Consider the following 20,208-nt stretch of genomic DNA (forward strand, 5'->3'; position numbering starts at 1 on the left):
TATGCAGGAGCGTTTGGTGTTGGCTGAAGCGTGTCCTGCTCTGCATCTGGCGGTCTCGTCTCTCCGCTCGTCTCTCTCTGATTTAATGTCCTTCAGTCAGACGGCAGCGTGTCGACCTGCAGGAAGTCTGGAGCTTGCCGCTAGAGATCTGTCATACAGCCTCGCTCGCATTTACATGGGTACAACAACACACACACTGCACAAACACACATGCATCATGATAATAACACACACAAACACACGTGCATCATGATAATAACACACACAAATACACGTGCATCATGATAATAACATACACAAACACATGTGCATCATGATAATAACACACACAAACACACGTGCATCATAATAATAACACACACAAACACACGTGCATCATAATAATAACACACACAAACACACGTGCATCATGATAATAACATACACAAACACATGTGCATCATGATAATAACACACACAAACACACGTGCATCATAATAATAACACACACAAACACACGTGCATCATGATAATAACACACAAACACACGTGCATCATAATAACACACAAACACATGCATCATGATAATAACGCACACAAACACACGTGCATCATGATAATAACACACACAAACACACGTGCATCATGATAATAACACACACAAACACACGTGCATCATGATAATAACATACACAAACACATGTGCATCATGATAATAACACACACAAACACACGTGCATCATAATAATAACACACACAAACACACGTGCATCATGATAATAACACACAAACACACGTGCATCATAATAACACACAAACACACATGCATCATGATAATAACGCACACAAACACACGTGCATCATGATAACACACAAACACACGTGCACTGAGATGATAACACACACAAATATAATAGAAAATATAAAGGATATTTTATACAAACAAAATTAGGGGTGTGGAGTACAAAAAGGTCATCCATGTGGCACATTCAAAAACTGGATGTGCCTGCACCAGCGCCGCCCCACCTGTCCTGCACACACACCTTTTTTCCCCTTTTCACCTGCAGAAGTGCAAAACCCTTTCATACATACAGGTGCATCTCAATAAATTAGAATGTCGTGGAAAAGTTCATTTATTTCAGTAATTCAACTCAAATTGTGAAACTCGTGTATTAAATAAATTCAATGCACACAGACTGAAGTAGTTTAAGTGTTTGGTTCTTTTAATTGTGATGATTTTGGCTCACATTTAACAAAAACCCACCAATTCACTATCTCAAAAAATTAAATACATCATAAGACCAATAAAAAAAACATTTTTAGTGAATTGTTGGCCTTCTGGAAAGTATGTTCATTTACTGTATATGTACTCAATACTTGGTAGGGGCTCCTTTTGCTTTAATTACTGCCTCAATTCGGCGTGGCATGGAGGTGATCAGTTTGTGGCACTGCTGAGGTGGTATGGAAGCCCAGGTTTCTTTGACAGTGGCCTTCAGCTCATCTGCATTTTTTGGTCTCTTGTTTCTCATTTTCCTCTTGACAATACCCCACAGATTCTCTATGGGGTTCAGGTCTGGTGAGTTTGCTGACCAGTCAAGCACACCAACACCATGGTCATTTAACCAACTTTTGGTGCTTTTGGCAGTGTGGGCAGGTGCCAAATCCTGCTGGAAAATGAAATCAGCATCTTTAAAAAGCTGGTCAGCAGAAGGAAGCATGAAGTGCTCCAAAATTTCTTGGTAAATGGGTGCAGTGACTTTGGTTTTCAAAAAACACAATGGACCAACACCAGCAGATGACATTGTACCCCAAATCATCACAGACTGTGGAAACTTAACACTGGACTTCAAGCAACTTGGGCTATGAGCTTCTCCACCCTTCCTCCAGACTCTAGGACCTTGGTTTCCAAATGAAATACAAAACTTGCTCTCATCTGAAAAGAGGACTTTGGACCACTGGGCAACAGTCCAGTTCTTCTTCTCCTTAGACCAGGTAAGATGCCTCTGACGTTGTCTGTGGTTCAGGAGTGGCTTAACAAGAGGAATACGACAACTGTAGCCAAATTCCTTGACACGTCTGTGTGTGGTGGCTCTTGATACCTTGACCCCAGCCTCAGTCCATTTCTTGTGAAGTTCACCCAAATTCTTGAATCAATTTTGCTTGACAATCATAAGGCTGCGGTTCTCTCGGTTGGTTGTGCATCTTTTTCTTCCACACTTTTTCCTTCCACTCAACTTTCTGTTAACATGCTTGGATACAGCACTCTGTGAACAGCCAGCTTCTTTGGCAATGAATGTTTGTGGCTTACCCTCCTTGTGAAGGGTGTCAATGATTGTCTTCTGGACAACTGTCAGATCAGCAGTCTTCCCCATGATTGTGTAGCCTAGTGAACCAAACTGAGAGACCATTTTGAAGGCTCAGGAAACCTTTGCAGGTGTTTTGAGTTGATTAGCTGATTGGCATGTCACCATATTCTAATTTGTTGAGAGTGAATTGGTGGGTTTTTGTTAAATGTGAGCCAAAATCATCACAATTAAAAGAACCAAAGACTTAAACTACTTCAGTCTGTGTGCATTGAATTTATTTAATACACGAGTTTCACAATTTGAGTTGAATTACTGAAATAAATGAACTTTTCCACGACATTCTAATTTATTGAGATGCACCTGTACATGCACAATGAACAAATACTTTTTCCAATACCAAAACACATAATGTCAATAATAATACTTACATTAAATATATAAACCAATATTTGGCTCCTACAAATATATTAAAGATAAAATATATAAATGTACACTGGCAGCCAAAAGTTTGGAATAATGTACAGATTTTGCTGTTTTGGAAGGAAATTGTTACTTTAATTCACTAAAGTGGCATTCAACTGATAATAAAGTATATTCAGGACATTACTGATGTAAAAAACAGCACCAACGCTATTTGAAAAGTCATTTTTGATCAAATCTAAACAGGCCCCTTTTCCAGCAGCCATTCTTGAGTAATCATGCTAAATTGCTAAAGTGGTACTAGAAAATCACTTGCCATTATGTCAAACACAGCTGAAAGCTATTTGGTTCATTAAATGAAGCTTAATATTGTCTTTGTGTTTGTTTTTGAGTTGCCACAGTATGCAATAGACTGGCATGTTTTAAGGTCAATATTAGGTCAAAAATGGCTAAAAAGAAACTTTCTCTAGAAACTCGTCAGTCAATCATTGTTTTGAGGAATGAAGGTTATACAATGCTTGAAATTGCCAAAAAACTGCAGATTTCATACAAAGGTGTACACTACAGTCTTCAAAGACAAAGGACAACTGACTCTAACAAGGACAGAAAGAGATGTGGAAGACCAGATGTACAACTAAACAAGAGGATAAGTACATCAGAGTATCTAGTTTGAGAAATAGACGCCTCACATGTCCTCAGCTGACAGCTTCATTGAATTCTACCCGCTCAACACCAGTTTCATGTACAACAGTAAAGAAAAGACTCAGGGGTGCAGGCCTTATGGGAAGAATTGCAAAGAAAAAGACACTTTTGAAACAGAAAAACAAAATGAAAAGGTTAGAGTGGGCAAAGAAACAGACATTGGACAACAAATAATTGGAAAAGAGTGTTATGGATCTTTTATTTTTTATTTTATTTGAGATAATATTAACAGTGGTACTCACAGTGAAAAAACATTGTTTTTTTTTTTTTTTGCAATTAACATTTTTATTGATTTATATATATACACAACAAAGAAAAACCCAACACATATACAATGAATCAACATTTCACATTCAACCCCCACTAATATCCCTCCCCATTCACCAACCCCCAACGAACACCCCTGTGGTCACACATTAACACACACACACACAAAAAAAAATCAAAAATCAAAAAAAAAAAAAAAAAAAAAATATATATATATATATATATATATATATATATATATATATATATATATATATAAACTAAACACACTCTCCACATCCCCTCCCCGAGAGTCCCCCCAAAAATGCTAAATAATTGCCCAATTTCTTAACAAATAAGTCCCAAAACCCCAGCCTTCCACTTGCCCACCTACTCGAAAGCTGCCACCCTCCCCATTTCCACACATCACTCCGAAAATTAGGGCACTCTATCCAACTTCCAACCCTTTAAAATAATTTGCCTGCCAATCATGAGACTGGTCAAAACCCAATTTTTTTTGTGATTGTCCCCTAAATTTATGACTGCCCTATCACCCAAAATACAGAGTCTGGGACCACCTTGAATTTGAAGGGCTGAAGTGCCAGGTACCAATGAGTGATCTGCCTGTTGGTATCCTTCATGCGGTGGAGCGACTGAAGCGAGGCGTGATCTGAGTGGAGGATGAAGGCCCGCCCCAGCAGGTAATAGCGGATGGTTAGGACCGTCCACTTGATGGCAAGACACTCTTTTTCGATCATGCTGTACTTAGTCTCTCTCAAAGAGAGCTTACGACTAATGTACAGCATGGGGCGCTCCACCCCCTCCACCTACTGCGAGAGCACGGCCCCCAACCCCCTCTCTGATGCATCTGTCTGTAAAATGATGGGGAGAGAGAAGATAGGAGTATGTAGGAGCGGCCTGCCACAGAGTGCAGATTTCACTCTTGTGAAAGCCTGTTGGCATGCCTCTGTCCACTGTACCGGATCTATCACCCCCTTTTAAGTGAGATCAGTCAAGGGGCTGGTGACATCAGAAACATTAGGCACAAACCTTGTGTAATAGCCAGCCAACCCCATAAACTGTCTCACCTCCTTTTTGGACGTGGGACGTGGTTTGATCAATTTGGGGTCGTACCTGCCCATGACCCAAGTGAAAGCCCAGATACCGTACTTCCACCCACCCAATTGCGCACTTTTTCGGGTTCACCGTGAGTCCCGCCTGTCTCAGCGACCTCAGTACGGCTCTTAGATGCTGCATATGCCTCTGCCAATCATTAGTGTATATGATAATGTCATCCAGGTAGGCAGCGGCATATGCGGTGTGTGGCAGGAGGATCTTATCCATGAGGCACTGGAACGTGGCAGGAGCCCCGAACAAACCGAACGGAAGAGTGACGAATTGGTGTAATCTGAACGGTGTGGAAAAGGCAGTTTTTCTCAGGATAATGGAATTAAGGGGATCTGCCAATATCCCTTAGTTAAATCCAGTGTGGAATAAAATTGAGCTGCACCCAACCGATCGAGCTGTTCATCAATTCTGGGCATTGGGTACGCGTCAAATTTAGACACCGCGTTGACTTTCCAGTAATCAACACAGAACCGGACTGATCCGTCACTCTTAGGTACAAGAAAAACCGGGCTCGCCCAATCGCTCTGTGATTCTTCTATTACCCCCATTTTGAGCATTGCCTCTAATTCATCCCGAATCACCTTTTTCTTGTGCTCGGGTATGCGGTATGGCCAACTATGCACAACCACTCCCGGTGGGGTCTCTATATGATGCTGCATGAGGTTTGTCCGACCGGGGAGAGGAGAGAACACGTCCGCAAACTCTTTTTGCAACCTGGCCACCAACGAGGCTTGCGGGACCTCCCTGACTGCAAATAATAGGGGGTCCAGCCATTTGTCCCAATTTCTAGCATCCTCGTGTACGAACTTACGAATCATGTTTTTCAGGGTGCGATTAAACCGTTCCACCAGCCCGTCAGTTTGCGGGTGATAAACGCTGGTGCAAATCAATTTAATCCCTAGCAATTCATAAAGTTTGCATAGTGTTCATGACATAAACGTGCCTTGGTCGGTGAGGATTTCTTTTGGAATCCCCACCCGGGAGATAATTTTGAAGAGTGACTCCGCAACACTGCATGCTGAGATGTTGCGCAAAGGCACTGCTTCTGGAAATCGCATTGCATAATCCACCAGAACTAATACAAACCGATATCTGCATGCTGACCGTTCTAATAGCCCGACGAGGTCCATACCAATTCTTTCGAAGGGGGCCTTGATTAACGGTAATGGGCGCAGTGGCGCTCTTGTGGTGGCCGGTGGATACACCAGCTGACATTCATGGCATGCCGCACACCATCTGCATACATTCCCTTGAATGCCCGGCCAGTAAAAGCGGGCCATTAAATGATGTAGTGTTCTTTCTTGCCCTCAGTGACCCGCCATAGGATTGTGGTGAGCCGCCTGGAAAAGTGTTTCCCGATGGCTCCTCTGGACTAATAACTGGGTTGTATTTTCATGGGTTTGAGTGTCCTGCATCACTCGATACAGCCAGTCACTAATAACTGAAAAACACAGATATATGAGGGTGATGTCGCGCTGGAGCTGCTGGCCATCGATTCCTCTCACTTGGTCAAAGGCGTGCCTAAGGGTTTCGTCACACAACTGTTCCAGAGGGAAGTCCCCCTCCGGGAATTCCCTGAGGGCAGGAATGCTGGAGGATTCCCCTCCTCCGCCTCCCCAGCCATCGCGTCACAAATCACTGACTGTGTTTTTTGTTTGCAGGACCCATCCACACACACTTTTTTTTTTTTTAATTTTTCCCCCTTTTTCCCCCAATTTGGAATGCCCAATGCGCTTTTAAGTCCTCTTGGTTGCGTAGTGATTCGCCTCAATCCGGGTGGCGGAGGATGAATCCCAGCTGCCTCCGTGTCTGAGACTGCCAACCCACACATCTTATCACGTAGCTTGTTGAGCGCATTGCCACAGAGACATAGTGTGTGTGGAGGCTTCACGCCATCCACCGCAGCATCTACACTCAACTCGCCACGCACCCCACCGAGAACGAACCACATTATAGCGACCACAAGGGGGTTACCCAATGTGATTCTACCCTCCCTTGCAACCGGGCCAATTTGGTTGCTTAGGAGACCTGGCTGGAGTCACTCAGCATGCCCTGGGATTCGAACTAGCAAACTCCAGGCATGGTAGCCAGCGTCTTTTACCACTGAGCTACCCAGGCCCCTGCCACACACAGCGCATTTAATAAGTTAGGGGCAGTGGTGGCTCAGTGGTTAAGGCTCTGGGTTACTGATCAGAAGGTCGGGGGTTCAAGCCCCAGCACTGCCAAGATGCCACTGTTGGGCCCTTGAGCAAGGCCCTTGACCCTATCTGCTCCAGGGGTGCTGTATCATGGCTGACCCTGCACTCTGACCCCAGCTTAGCTGAGATATGTGAAAAAAAAGAATTTCACTGTATATGTGCAAATGTATAACGTGATAAATAAATACAATTATTATAATTATTAAATTATTATTAATTAATTATTAATTGTTATAATCGTTTAAACCATGGCCAATTGGTCCCAAGAATCAGTGGATGGGTGAGGTGGGAATTAACCGTGGCCTCCACTCTATGCTTTACTCCCCAAAATTGAATCACTGTAGTCACTACCGGGTATTTGTGGACATCCCCATGTACACACCTCACCATCACCTTGTGTTTTGTACCCAAAGCCCCTTCATGAACCAAGCCATGGTGGATCGAGGTTTGATTACAGCCAGAATCCACCAGGGCTTGGTATGTATGCCCCTTAATTTTTACCGGTATCCTGTATGTCCCTGCTCGACCGGGGGAAGACTGTGGTGTGTCAGGGACCCAAAGCCACGTCTCCACCTCCATTACTGGTCGGCAGTCTTGGGCGCGTCCTGGCTTCCCGCAACTCTGACAGACCGGCCCAGGCTTCCCGGCTGCACCCGTGGTGGTGGAAACATTAACCTGGGAAGGATGACGGAGAAGGGTAGGGGAGGGTGCCGGCGCATCGTGCAACCCACGGTTTGGGTGGCACCACTCCCCGTTTCCGACGAGCGGGTATAGGGTGAAAGGGAGGAGGGGGAGGAGGAGAAGCAAGAGAGAGAGAGAGATCTGCCCTGCGGCTCACTGGCTTCCGGGTGGGCCACCATGTGGGCTGGATGGCATCATCCACCGACGTGGGGCGATGGCACCGGACCTATTCCGCTGTTCCTCAGGTCAATAAGATCCTCTACGCTGCACCCACACCGGCCAACCCATTGCAGGACAGTGGTCTTCAGCTTGATGTAGTCCAGGTGGTCCTCAGCTGGTAGTTGCTGTGCCACAAGCTGGGCCTCCCTGGAAAGCAGCGGCAGCAGGTGGAGGGCCCATTGGATTCACGGCCAGCTGGAGGCGGTTGCTGACTGCTCAAAGAAACTTTAGGTACACCTCCGGCTCGTCCTGGGGGCCCATCTTTTGGAGCAACAGCAGTGGCTTCATCACTGCTTCCGGGGTCGTGGTGGAGGAACCGCCTGGAGCTAACAAGCTCCGCAAGTCCTGCCAATCCTCGGTTTGGGCTTGGAGGAGCTCCTGGAGGCGCCGTTCTTGCGCGAGGAGGGCTTGGAGGTGGGACTCCTGGATGCTGGCCAAGGCACGGATGACTTCGTCCAGTGGTGAGGTGTCCATGGCGACCAGTCTTCTTCCTTATCCGGGTCACGGCACCAGTGTAGAAGGTTCAACAATAAGGAAGTGGGAAGCGGGGTGGCAGTCCAGGTAAGTCAACCTTTAATGGCTTTTCAGATTCTCAAACACAGTCTTTGGCTTTTCAGCTTCACAAACACAGTCTTTGGCTTCTCAGCTTCACAACAAGTATCTCTAGTCTCTATTTTCAGCAAACACAGCTTCACTAATTACACTAAACAACACTACGTCGGTCACAGTAACAGCTTTGCGGCATTCAGTTTCGGTGTGTGTGTGCCTCGGCCTCTCTCTCCCTTACTGGTGTTCTCAGCAACCTTTTCAAGCCCATCTCCGTTGTCACTGTAATGAGACACAGGTGTTATGTATCATTAGTCACCAGGTCATGGTCCTTACCGCTTCCTCTCACCTCCAGTGACAGACACATGACCACATCCCACTCCACAATACAAAACCAGGGAGGGGCTCTCTCAGGTGGAAGCGGCCAATGAGCTAAATGTCTGAGACCGAATGCATAATAATTAAAAAAAAACTTGGGTAGGCCTAGCCCACCTTTGTCAATCGGCCTGTGTAACTTATTAAAATGGGACGTTTACCTTTCCAAATGAAGGACTTCGCTATACTATCAAATTGCTTGAAATAAGAGAGGGGGACATCTACAGGATGAGATTGTAACAAGTAGTTAAATTTTGGAATACGATTCATTTTAATAACATTAACCTTCCCAATCATAGATAAATGTAATGAAGCCCAACTGCCCACATCGCTCAAAAACCTTTATATTAAGGGGTCAAAATTAACTCTAAATAAATCAGACAAATTTGCTGGGAATAAAATGCCCAAATACTTAATGCCCTGTTTAGGCCACTGAAAGGCACCTGGCTGGAAAGCCATTACTGGGCAGTATGCTGTCAGAGCCAAAGCTTCAGATTTAGACCAGTTGACTCTGTATCCTGAGAACTTAGTAAAGGTATTAATAATTATGTGGAGGCAAGGCATAGATCTAATGGGGTCAGAGACAAATAATCAAAAATCATCTGCATAAAGCAAAATCCTATGCACCATACCTCCCACCATCACCCCTGGAAAATCATCCTCCTTTCTTATCATGACTGCTAATGGTTCCAGGGCAAGACAGAACAATAATGGGGAAAGAGGGCAACCCTGCCGGGTGCCCATATCCAGAGTAAAATAATCTGAAATTAATCCATGTGTTTGTACTGCTGCTACTGGCTGTCTATAAAGTAACTTAATCCATCCAATAAAAGTTTTCCTGAACCCGTATATTTCTTAAAAAGATAATCCCATTCTTCCATATCAAATGCCTTTTCGGCGTCAAGTGAGATGGCAGTGACCGGAGTCTGATCATTCGCCACTGACCACATGATATTGATGAAACGCCTAATGTTATCAGAAGAACTGCGGCCCCGAATAAACCCCACCTGATCTATATGCAAAGGACTCAAGATGGCGCCGAGTATGGCTGCTCCGTTGCGAGCTCCGACACAACATTGCAATGTTTTGTTTGTTTTGTTCACAATTCTTATGTTTTTTGTCTTTGATGTTGTCTGCCTTATTGTCTACGACAGACAAACACTTTTGGACATTGGTTCAGCAATCTCACACCGAAAACCGGACTTCACAATCCTCAATGCCGACCCGCTGTTTACAAACACGCCAGTGGAGCCCTTTGTCTGGGCAGCACGGCCGCGGAAAGACAGGAGGAAAAGGGGAAACAGAGCCAGCGTTCTCATCAGAGTAAGACGCCGTGCAAATCGACCCCCGCTACCCACTATTCTACTGGCAAATGTTCAGTCTCTGGATAACAAGCTCTGCGAGCTGAAAGCGCGGATCTCTTTCCAACGAGAGACGAGGGACTGCTGCATTATCTGCCTAACAGAAACTTGGATGTCTGCGGAGATTCCAGACTCAGCCATTGAACCCGCGGGGTTCTCCGTGCACCGAGTGGACAGAGCGAAAGATCTCTCAGGTAAAACTAGAGGAGGTGGTGTATGTTTTATGATCAACAAATCCTGGTGTGATCGGAGGAATGTACATTCTATCAAGTCTTTCTGTTCTCCTGATCTGGAATTTCTTATGCTTCTGTGTCGACCATTCTGGCTACCGAGGGAATTCACAGCAGTCATTATCACTGCTGTGTACATTCCCCCACAAGCCGACACAGACCGGGCACTCAAGGAACTGTATGGGAGAATAAGTGAGCAGGAAACCGCGCACCCTGAAGCCACATTCACTGTGACCGGGGACTTTAATAAAGCCAGTTTAAAATCAGTCGCACCAAAATATCACCAGCACATTAGTTTCAACACACGAGGGGACCGGGTTTTGGACCATTGCTACTCTCCGTTCCGGGATGGCTACAAATCCCTCCCCCACCCACCATTTGGCAAATCGGACCACTCTTCCATTCTGCTTCTGCCCGCTTACAGGCAGAAATTGAAACAGGAAGCACCCACCCTCGGAACGATCCAGTGCTGGTCGGACCAATCAGATTCTATGCTACAAGACTGTTTTGATCACACGGACCGGGAGATGTTCCGGTCCGCCTCTGATGACGACATCGAGCTTTACGCTGATAGCGTAATGTGTTTCATCAGAACGTGCGTAGAGGACGTGATTCCGACCAGGACAATACGGATCTATCCGAATCAGAAACCTTGGATCAATAGCGATGTTCGCACGGCACTTAATGTGCGGACCTCCGCTTTTAATTCCGGGAACGCGGAGGAGCATAAACAAGCCAGTTATGCCCTCCGAAAAACGATCAGAACCGCAAAACGCCAGTACAGGAGCAAGATTGAAGGACAGTTTAACACCACCAACTCTAGAAGCATGTGGCAGGGAATTAACATCATCATGGACTTTAAAGGGAATAAAAACTCCGCCATGAACACCGCTGCCTCTCTTCCGGATGAGCTAAATACTTTTTATGCTCGTTTCAAGGGAAATAACACCGCCCTCGTGGAGAGAGCTCTCGCGGCTTAAGCTACAGAGGTTAGTTCACTCTCCGTCTCTGTAGCAGATGTAACCCGATCCTTCCGACGGGTGAATATCCGCAAAGCCGCGGGCCCAGACGGCATTCCGGGCCGCGTCATCAGAGCGTGCGCGAACCAACTGGCTGGTGTTTTTATGGACATTTTCAACCTTTCCCTCTCTTTGTCTGTAGTCCCCACATGCTTTAAAACATCCACCATTGTGCCTGTACCAAAACAATCAAAAATAAATTGTTTAAATGACTGGCGTCCTGTTGCTCTGACCCCCATCATCAGCAAATGTTTTGAGAGACTAATCAGAGATTACATCTGCTCTGTATTGCCACTCAATCTTGACCCGCTGCAGTTTGCTTACCGCAACAACCGCTTCACTGATGATGCCATTGCATCTACAATACACACTGCTCTCTCCCACCTGGAAAAAAAGAACACTTATGTGAGAATGCTGTTTATAGACTACAGCTCAGCATTCAACACCATAGTGCCCTCCAAGCTAGATGAGAAACTCCGGGCTCTGGGCTTAAACAGCTCGCTGTGCAGCTGGATCCTGGACTTCCTGTCAAGCAGATGCCAGGTGGTTAGAATAGGCAGCAACATCTCATCACTAACCCTCAACACTGGAGCCCCACAGGGCTGTGTTCTCAGCCCACTCTTGTATTCCCTGTACACACATGACTGTGTGGCAACACATAGCTCCAATGCCATCATTAAGTTTGCTGATGACATGACGGTGGTAGGTCTGATCACTGACAATGATGAAACAGCCTACAGAGAGGAGGTGCACACCCTGACACACTGGTGTCAGGAGCACAACCTCTTCCTCAATGTCAGTAAGACAAAGGAGCTTGTGGTGGATTTCAGAAGAAAAGACAGAGAACACAGTCCCATCACCATCAATGGAGCACCAGTGGAGAGAGTCAGCAGCTTCAAGTTCCTGGGTGTCCACATCACTGAGGAACTCACATGGTCCGTCCACACTGAAGTCGTTGTGAAGAAGGCTCATCAGCGCCTCTTCTTCCTGAGACGGCTGAGGAAGTTTGGAATGAACCGCCACATCCTCACACGGTTCTACACCTGCACTCTAGAGAGCATCCTGACTGGCTGTATCTCCGCCTGGTACGGCAATAGCACCACCCACAACCGCAAAGCACTGCAAAGGGTGGTGCGAAGTGCCAGACACATCATCGGAGGTGAGCTTCCCTCCCTCCAGGACATATATACAAGGCGGTGTTTGAAAAAAGCTCGGAGGATCATCAGAGACTCCAGCCACCCGAGCCATGGGCTGTTCTCACTGCTACCATTAGGTAGGTGGTATCGCAGCATCAGGACCCGCACCAGCCGACTCCATGATAGCTTCTTCCCCCAAGCAATCAGACTTCTGAACTCTTGATCTCCCACGATCAAAATACATCAGCACTGCACTTTATTACCCATTACTCTTATATCTCACATCGGACTGTCATAAATTATATTATTATTATTATATTATGTTCTCTCTTAACAACTGACTATCAACCGACAGCCTGAATGTCAATACAGTACAATACTGTACATTCTATATATATATATATATACACTATAATGCCAAAAGTATTCGCTCACTCATCCAAATAATTGAATTCAGGTGTTCCAATCACTTCCATGTCCACAGGTGTATAAAATGAAGCACCTAGGCATGCAGACTGCTTCTACAAACATTTGTGAAAGAATGGGCCGCTCTCAGGAGCTCAATGAATTCCAGCGTGGTACTGTGATAGGATGCCACCTGTGCAACAAGTCCGGTCGTGAAATTTCCTCACTACTAAATATTCCACAGTCAACTGTCAGTGGTATTATAACAAAGTGGAAGTGATTGGGAATGACAGCAACTCAGCCACGAAGTGGTAGGCCACGTAAAATGACAGAGCGGGGTCAGCGAATGCTGAGGCGCATAGTGCGCAGAGGTCGCCAACTTTCTGCAGAATCAATCGCTACAGACCTCCAAAGTTCATGTGGCCTTCAGATTAGCTCAAGAACAGTGCGTAGAGAGCTTCATGGAATGGGTTTCCATGGCCGAGCAGCCGCATCCAAGCCATACATCACCAAGTGCAATGCAAAGCGTCGGATGCAGTGGTGTAAAGCACGCCGCCACTGGACTCTAGAGCAGTGGAGACGCGTTCTCTGGAGTGACGAATCACGCTTCTCCATCTGGCAATCTGATGGGCGAGTCTGAGTTTGGTGGTTGCCAGGAGAACGGTACTTGTCTGACTGCATTGTGCCAACTGTGAAGTTTGGTGGAGGGGGGATTATGGTGTGGGGTTGTTTTTCAGGAGCTGGGCTTGGCCCCTTAGTTCCAGTGAAAGGAACTCTGAATGCTTCAGCATACCAAGAGATTTTGGACAATTCCATGCTCCCAACTTTGTGGGAACAGTTTGGAGATGGCCACTTCCTGTTCCAACATGACTGCGCACCAGTGCACAAAGCAAGGTCCATAAAGACATGGATGAGTGAGTTTGGTGTGGAAGAACTTGACTGGCCTGCACAGAGTCCTGACCTCAACCCGATAGAGCACCTTTGGGATGAATTAGAGCGAAGACTGCGAGCCAGGCCTTCTCGTCCAACATCAGTGTCTGACCTCACAAATGCGCTTCTGGAAGAATGGTCAAAAATTCCCATAAACACACTCCTAAACCTTGTGGAAAGCCTTCACAGAAGAGTTGAAGCTGTTATAGCTGCAAAGGGTGGGCCGACGTCATATTAAACCCTATGGATTAAGAATGGGATGTCACTTAAGTTCATATGCGTCTAAAGGCAGATGAGCGAATACTTTTGGCAATATAGTGTATATATATATACTTTTTTATATATTTTAATTTTTATTGAATAATGTGTATCTATATTGTGCGTATTGTATACTGTACAGTGTATGTTATTATTTGTATATTGTTGAGTGTAATTATGTGTATATCAGATGTTTAAATTGTGCTGTTTATTTGATGTTATTGTAAATTGGTATATGTCTAATCACTGTCACGACTGCTATGTTGATCGGAACTGCACCCAAGAATTTCACACACCATTGCACTTGTGTATATGGCTGTGTGACAATAAAGTGATTTGATTTGATTTGATTTTGATTTGCATTAGAGATGTCATAACTGTTAGCTAGAATTTTGACAATATTTTTACTTCTAGCTGGATCAGGGAAATTGGATGGTAACTCTTACACTCACTTGGATCTTTGTCCTTTTTACGAATCAGACTGACCCAGGCTTGTGTCATGGTTGGTGGAAGCTTTCCATTCTTTAATGATTCCGTATAAACTTTTAGCAAAAGTGGAGCCAGTTCTGTAGCATAAGCCATCTGTACATCGCTTTGTTTCATACAGATTACATTGCATGAGAATATTTGTTTTAAATTTGAATTGTTTTATTTAAAAGTAGACATTTTAAGCTTTCTTTAGACATATGTTTCATGTTTGTCTGATAAGTATTCATGGAGTTTCAGTTCATTTTTGTGACGTGTTTCAGAAAGATGCTCGCGGAGACAGAGACGGCTGAAAGCACACCCTGTTTATTTTCTTTATTTTACAAAAGCACAAGGTTTTGTTGTTATTGTGAGTGTACACAAATAAAAGTAGACCCTTTATAGTTTCTAATGATGTCTTACCTGTATGCCCAAAAATGACAGGAGTATTTTAAGTTGTTTCCGCTGTTATGAGGAAAAAATCCAGCAGGACGTGCCGGCACGTCCGTGGACCCCTGAGGGTTAATATCAATGGCCAAGGTAAATATTTCACCACCAGCAGATTTCACTGAGGGAATGGTAGAAAAAGAGTCTCTCTGCTTTATGTATTTAGCCAAAAGCTTCCCTGCTTTGTCCCCCGACTCAAAGTATGACTTGTCTTGCCCTGAATAACCAAAACTCCACTTTCTGCGACAGAATAGTATTATATCTATATTTCAATCGGGTCAATTCTCTGAGGCCATCAGACGACATTCGGTGCTTCAGTTCTGTCTCTGCACTTTTAATATTCCCTCTCCAACTCCACGAGTTCTTGTGCTTTGGATGTTTTAATGAATGAGGCATACTGTATGATCCGACCCCTAAGAACCACCTTAAGTTACTCCCAAGCCACACCCACAGAGGATACTGAGGACCAGTTGGTCTCCATATAAACATTAATTTCAGACTTTAACATTTGTTGAAATTCAGGATTTTGCAAAAAGGGATACATTAAAGCACCAACTATATGATTTCCTTTTCTCCATATGTGGCAACACCTCTAAACTCACCAGGGCATGATCTGAGACTAAGATGTTTCCAATTTAGCAATCAACGACAGATGAAATAAGGGAATTAGATATATTTAAAAAAATTCTAGAATAAATCTTATGGACTGATGAAAAAAATGTATAGTCCCTAGCAGATGGGTTCAAAAGTCTCCAAATATCTGTAAGACCAAGAATTTTACACATCCTGTGAAGCATCAGTGTTGCTCTAGGGGGCTTACACACTTTTGCTTCACTACGATCAAGGACTGAGTCCATCAAAAGATTAAAGTCTCCTCCCAATATTATATCATGAGGGGTGCCAGCGGCTTGTAACATCCCTTCAAGATCTATAAAAAAAGCCCTGATCATCAGCGTTAGGTGCGTAAATATTAGCCAAAATCAACCTTTGCCCCTGAATTTCAGCTAAAACAATAATGACTCTTCCTAATTTATCATTAATCTGTTTGAGACATTTGAATTGTAGATGTTTATTTATCAGTGTAATGACTCCCCTGCTCTTACTTGAGCCAGCACTAAAGAAAACATGTCCACCCCATATCTTCCCAAAATTTTCAGCTTCCTGTGGGGAAAGATGTGTTTCTTGAAGAAACACTATATCATATTTCTTACATTTAAGAAAATAAATAACCTGGTGCCCCAACCCATTCACATTCCACGTGGAGAGAGACAATCCACTCATATTAACATTTGACATATTAGAAAAAATAGATTGTGTCAAAAATATAATTATAAAGACCACATTCCCCATTAGAGCATAATCAACCCCCGAACTTCCCCCAGAACAAATAAATAAAATAAAAAAACAGAAAAAAGAAAAACGTGTGCATTAACCCCACACACAACAGCGTCCATCCTTCTAAACTCAAACAGTACGCCTACGAGAGTCCCTGCGACAACTTTGCCGTCGGATTGCTCAAGTCCGGTGCTTCTATACAAATTTTGTGAGGTAGAATTACACAGTAGAAAATAGTTTATAAAACAAATTCCAGCCAATAAATGGAATAAACACAAAAGAACGTGTAGATTTATCCTAGCTGAACCAGCAAAAAAAAAAAAAAAAAAAAGGAGACTGTTCAGTTCTTCGGGCAGTCAGACGAATGTTCAGTGAGCCGGCCCATTCGGTCGAAACATGAGTGCAACAAAAGACCCATTCACTCCAATGTCCTGCAAGAGATATTCCACAAAACATACTCCAGGCTACAGGAGGCATAAGCACCAAAAACTTGCAGATTTATCCACAAGCTGTCCCGATTGAAATGATATTCCACAAACAAACTCCAGCTGCTAGGCGGAACCGGCACAAAAAAAACACCCAGCTTCCTCAGACAGTCAAGTGTATGTTCAGTGAGTCAGGCTCACTAAGCAGCAACATGAAAATCACCAAATGGCTTACTCCATTGTCTTTATGTAGGACAGTGCTTGCTGTGGGCATGTAAATTCTCTACGTTCATCCATAGTATCTGTCCTCAATTTGGCCGGAAACATCAGTGCAAAAGCGACTTTCCGTTGATTTAAGAGTTTCTTGCAGTCCTTGAATCAGTCACGTTTCTCTCTTGTTGAATTCGCAAAGTCTGGGAACAAGAAAATGCTGTGGCCTTCCTTTACTCCTCGCGTAACACAAGATCTTTATCGGATGATTTCAGAAATTTGGCCAGAATTGATCGGGCCTGTCTCCCTCAGCAGATCTCCGATCCGGAACTCCGGTCTGTTATGTCGAGCAGACTCGGGAAGAGCTCATTTAGGAATTTCACCATATCTCAGCCTCCTTTGTTCTCAGGAATTCCAACAATTCGGACGTTGTTTCTCCGATTACGATTCTCCAAATCCTCCAGTTTTTTCCAAACGCGTTCCAAACCAATCTTGGTCACTAGCGGTTTGGCAGCTAATTCCCTCTCCGATGACTCCTGATAATTGATCCGTTTCTCGACGTCCCCTATTCTTGTAACCAACTCAGTGAATTTCATCTCCATGGCCCTAATCGATCGATGTATTACAGCAAGATCCACCAAGTCCGCTACAGCCTTCTTCAGCATCACCGACATGCTGGAAAGTTGACGCTGAATTTCTCCCGCCGCACCGTCCAAACTGAGTCCCTGGTCTGTGCTCCTGTCAGGGGTGTCAGCTTGAGCACGTAAGTGTCTTTTAATGTCTCCAGACCCAGAGGATTTTGAATTATTTGACATATTGTCTTCATAGAACAGTTAAGAATCAGGGTGTGTCGAATCTCACTGGTTTATGACACAAATAGTAATAAAACTAGCAAAGTGCGCAGAGCTCGCCATTCACATCCTACCCTCGCATGGCGCCACGCGACTCCGAGTGTTATGGATCTTAACCCCATTGAGCTTTCGTGGGATCAGCTAGACCGTAAGGTGCGTGAGAAGTGCCCGACAAGACAGTCACATCTATGGCATGTGCTACAGGAAGTGTGGGGTGAAATGTCACTGGAGTATCTGGACAAACTGACAGCTAGAATAACAAGGATCTGCAAAGCTGTCATTACTGCACATGGAGGATTTTTTGAACGTTTAGAACTCTTTGAAGTAGTTTTTTCAAATTGTAATAGTAATTTTTCACATTATTAATGTCCTGACTATACATTGTGATCAGTTGAATGCCACTTTGCTACTTTCCATAAGAGCAAAATCTGTACATTATTCCAAACATTTGGCTGCCAGTGTAAGTTTAAATGTAATCATGTTTAAATGTTGACTACAAATGTTAGTAGATGTTAAATAATAAAATTGTGTGTTTCAGGTGCTCTGTTAGTGGATCACGCCACCTGGGAGAGCGCCACACACATTGACGTCTACACAGCGCTGAGGTGCGTGTGTGTGCATGTGTGTGTGTGCGTGTGTGTAACTGTGTGTGTGTGTTGAGTGTGTGTTTGTGTAGTGTGTGTTTGTGTAGTGTGTTTGTGTGTGTGTGTGTGTGTTCAAGGTTTTAAATCTGACCTTCCTTTGCGGTCGTCCTCTTGTGACAAAACTGTTCATACATGACACAAAAGTGTTTTACTTATTTTAGATTTATTTTAGTGTAAGTTTGTAGTCATTACAGTGTGTGTGTGTGTGTGTTTGTGTTTCAGGTGGTGTGATCAGGATTTGTGTCCAGTCGTCACTCGGGACGCCACAGGATGTTACGACCCCCAAACAGTCATCATGGACACAGAGCTGGTGTATGACGGCCTGAAGCCGTGAAAACACACACACACACACACACACACACACACTCACACACACACACACAAACACACACACAATATTTATCATCTGACATTCATCAAGCGTTTGATCACAGTAGATTTAATGTCGAGAGTTAATCGTATGGATGAATATATTTTCATATCTGTTGAATGATCACCTTGTAAACATGAGTGTTGAATTCTGAGTTTAATTATGATTTCGTTTCAGCCGTTAACACTTTTACTGTCATACTGATAACAAGAACAATGAACTTTCTCCTGTAGAAACAAATATTAAATTGCATAAATAAAAATGTCTGAATTGTTTCACAATGATTTATAACAGCTGAAGAAACAGAAAGATGATCAGATATTTGCACAAAAAATACATCAGTTCTTGTGTAATGAAGATGCTTCAACAAACTCCCTCATTGTTTTTTTTTTTTGCAGTTTTGAGAAATGTGCCTCATGGAAGAGAATCCAGTTACTTTTGGGCTATTTTCTTTCTTGTCAAAATCACGGACAGCATTTTGGAATTACCCATTTTTCCGTACAGTTGAAAAAAAAAAAGGGTAAATAATGAAACAATTATGGTAAACTCAACTTTTCATTTTACGGTCTGAGAGAAAATGAGGAAGAGCCTTTTGCTTTTATCGTCCTTCACTAACATGAGCAATTTTTATAGTGCTTCATGATTTTTCCAACCCTGTTACTAACATTTGGCACATGTTTGGAGAATTTTGTTATTTTCCAGCAATAAATAAAAACATCAAATTGTTATCGGCAATAGGTAAAAATGCCAAAATAAAAATGATGGCAGATTTTGAAGCTCTCACTCAAAAGAGACTTGTTTGGGACCATGTGTTGTTTGTAGTCATTGATAAATGTTTATTTCCCATAAAGTAAAGAAACTAATTTTTCCTTACAATAACTTTGTTAACGGGGTGGAATAGTCAAGCTTGAGGAATGCTGTAAACATTATAATATGTGGAAAATTTGGAGAAAATAAGGATTACTAATAGCTACTAATTAATTATTATTATTTTTTTTGTAATTATAGTATTTCGTGAAATCATATATTAATGTATATTATTAATTATATTTATTCATATATATTAATTTATAATTCATTTGATATCAAATTAAGTATAAATTTAATGATTTAAATTGGTGGGACAAGTATGAATCACCATATTAAATGGATAGCTACTTTTCATAATAGCATGTTAGCTAATAGTTGATTCAATATATCCAATAGTTCTCTCTCTCTAAAGAACGTGTGACTTTTATAATTTTAAGTAAAGTCATGGGGCAATTTGTTCCCCAATAAATAGTTATTTTTATAGTGTATTTTATTTTATGCAAATGAGAGTC

General features: G+C 43.4%; 1 protein-coding gene across 3 annotated transcripts in view; it reads left to right on the forward strand.

Moving 5' to 3' along the window:
• The window catches only part of LOC127445061 (acyl-CoA dehydrogenase family member 11-like), a 44,596-nt gene extending 24,934 nt beyond the window's left edge, over window positions 1-19,662 (forward strand). Inside the window, exons 13-15 of one of the 3 annotated variants that reach the window (XM_051704799.1) lie at window positions 8-179; window positions 18,411-18,477; window positions 18,739-19,662. In XM_051704799.1, coding sequence (XP_051560759.1) covers window positions 8-179; window positions 18,411-18,477; window positions 18,739-18,850 — 351 coding nt within the window. In that variant the 3' untranslated portion in view covers window positions 18,851-19,662. Of the gene's footprint in view, window positions 1-7; window positions 180-18,410; window positions 18,478-18,738 lie in introns of those variants that run through there. The other 2 variants (XR_007897919.1, XR_007897920.1) reach the window with 2 other exon arrangements.
• The last annotated feature ends 546 nt before the right edge of the window (window positions 19,663-20,208 follow it).

Source organism: Myxocyprinus asiaticus, chromosome 8 (assembly GCF_019703515.2).
Source record: "Myxocyprinus asiaticus isolate MX2 ecotype Aquarium Trade chromosome 8, UBuf_Myxa_2, whole genome shotgun sequence".
NCBI classification, from domain to species: domain Eukaryota; kingdom Metazoa; phylum Chordata; class Actinopteri; order Cypriniformes; family Catostomidae; genus Myxocyprinus; species Myxocyprinus asiaticus.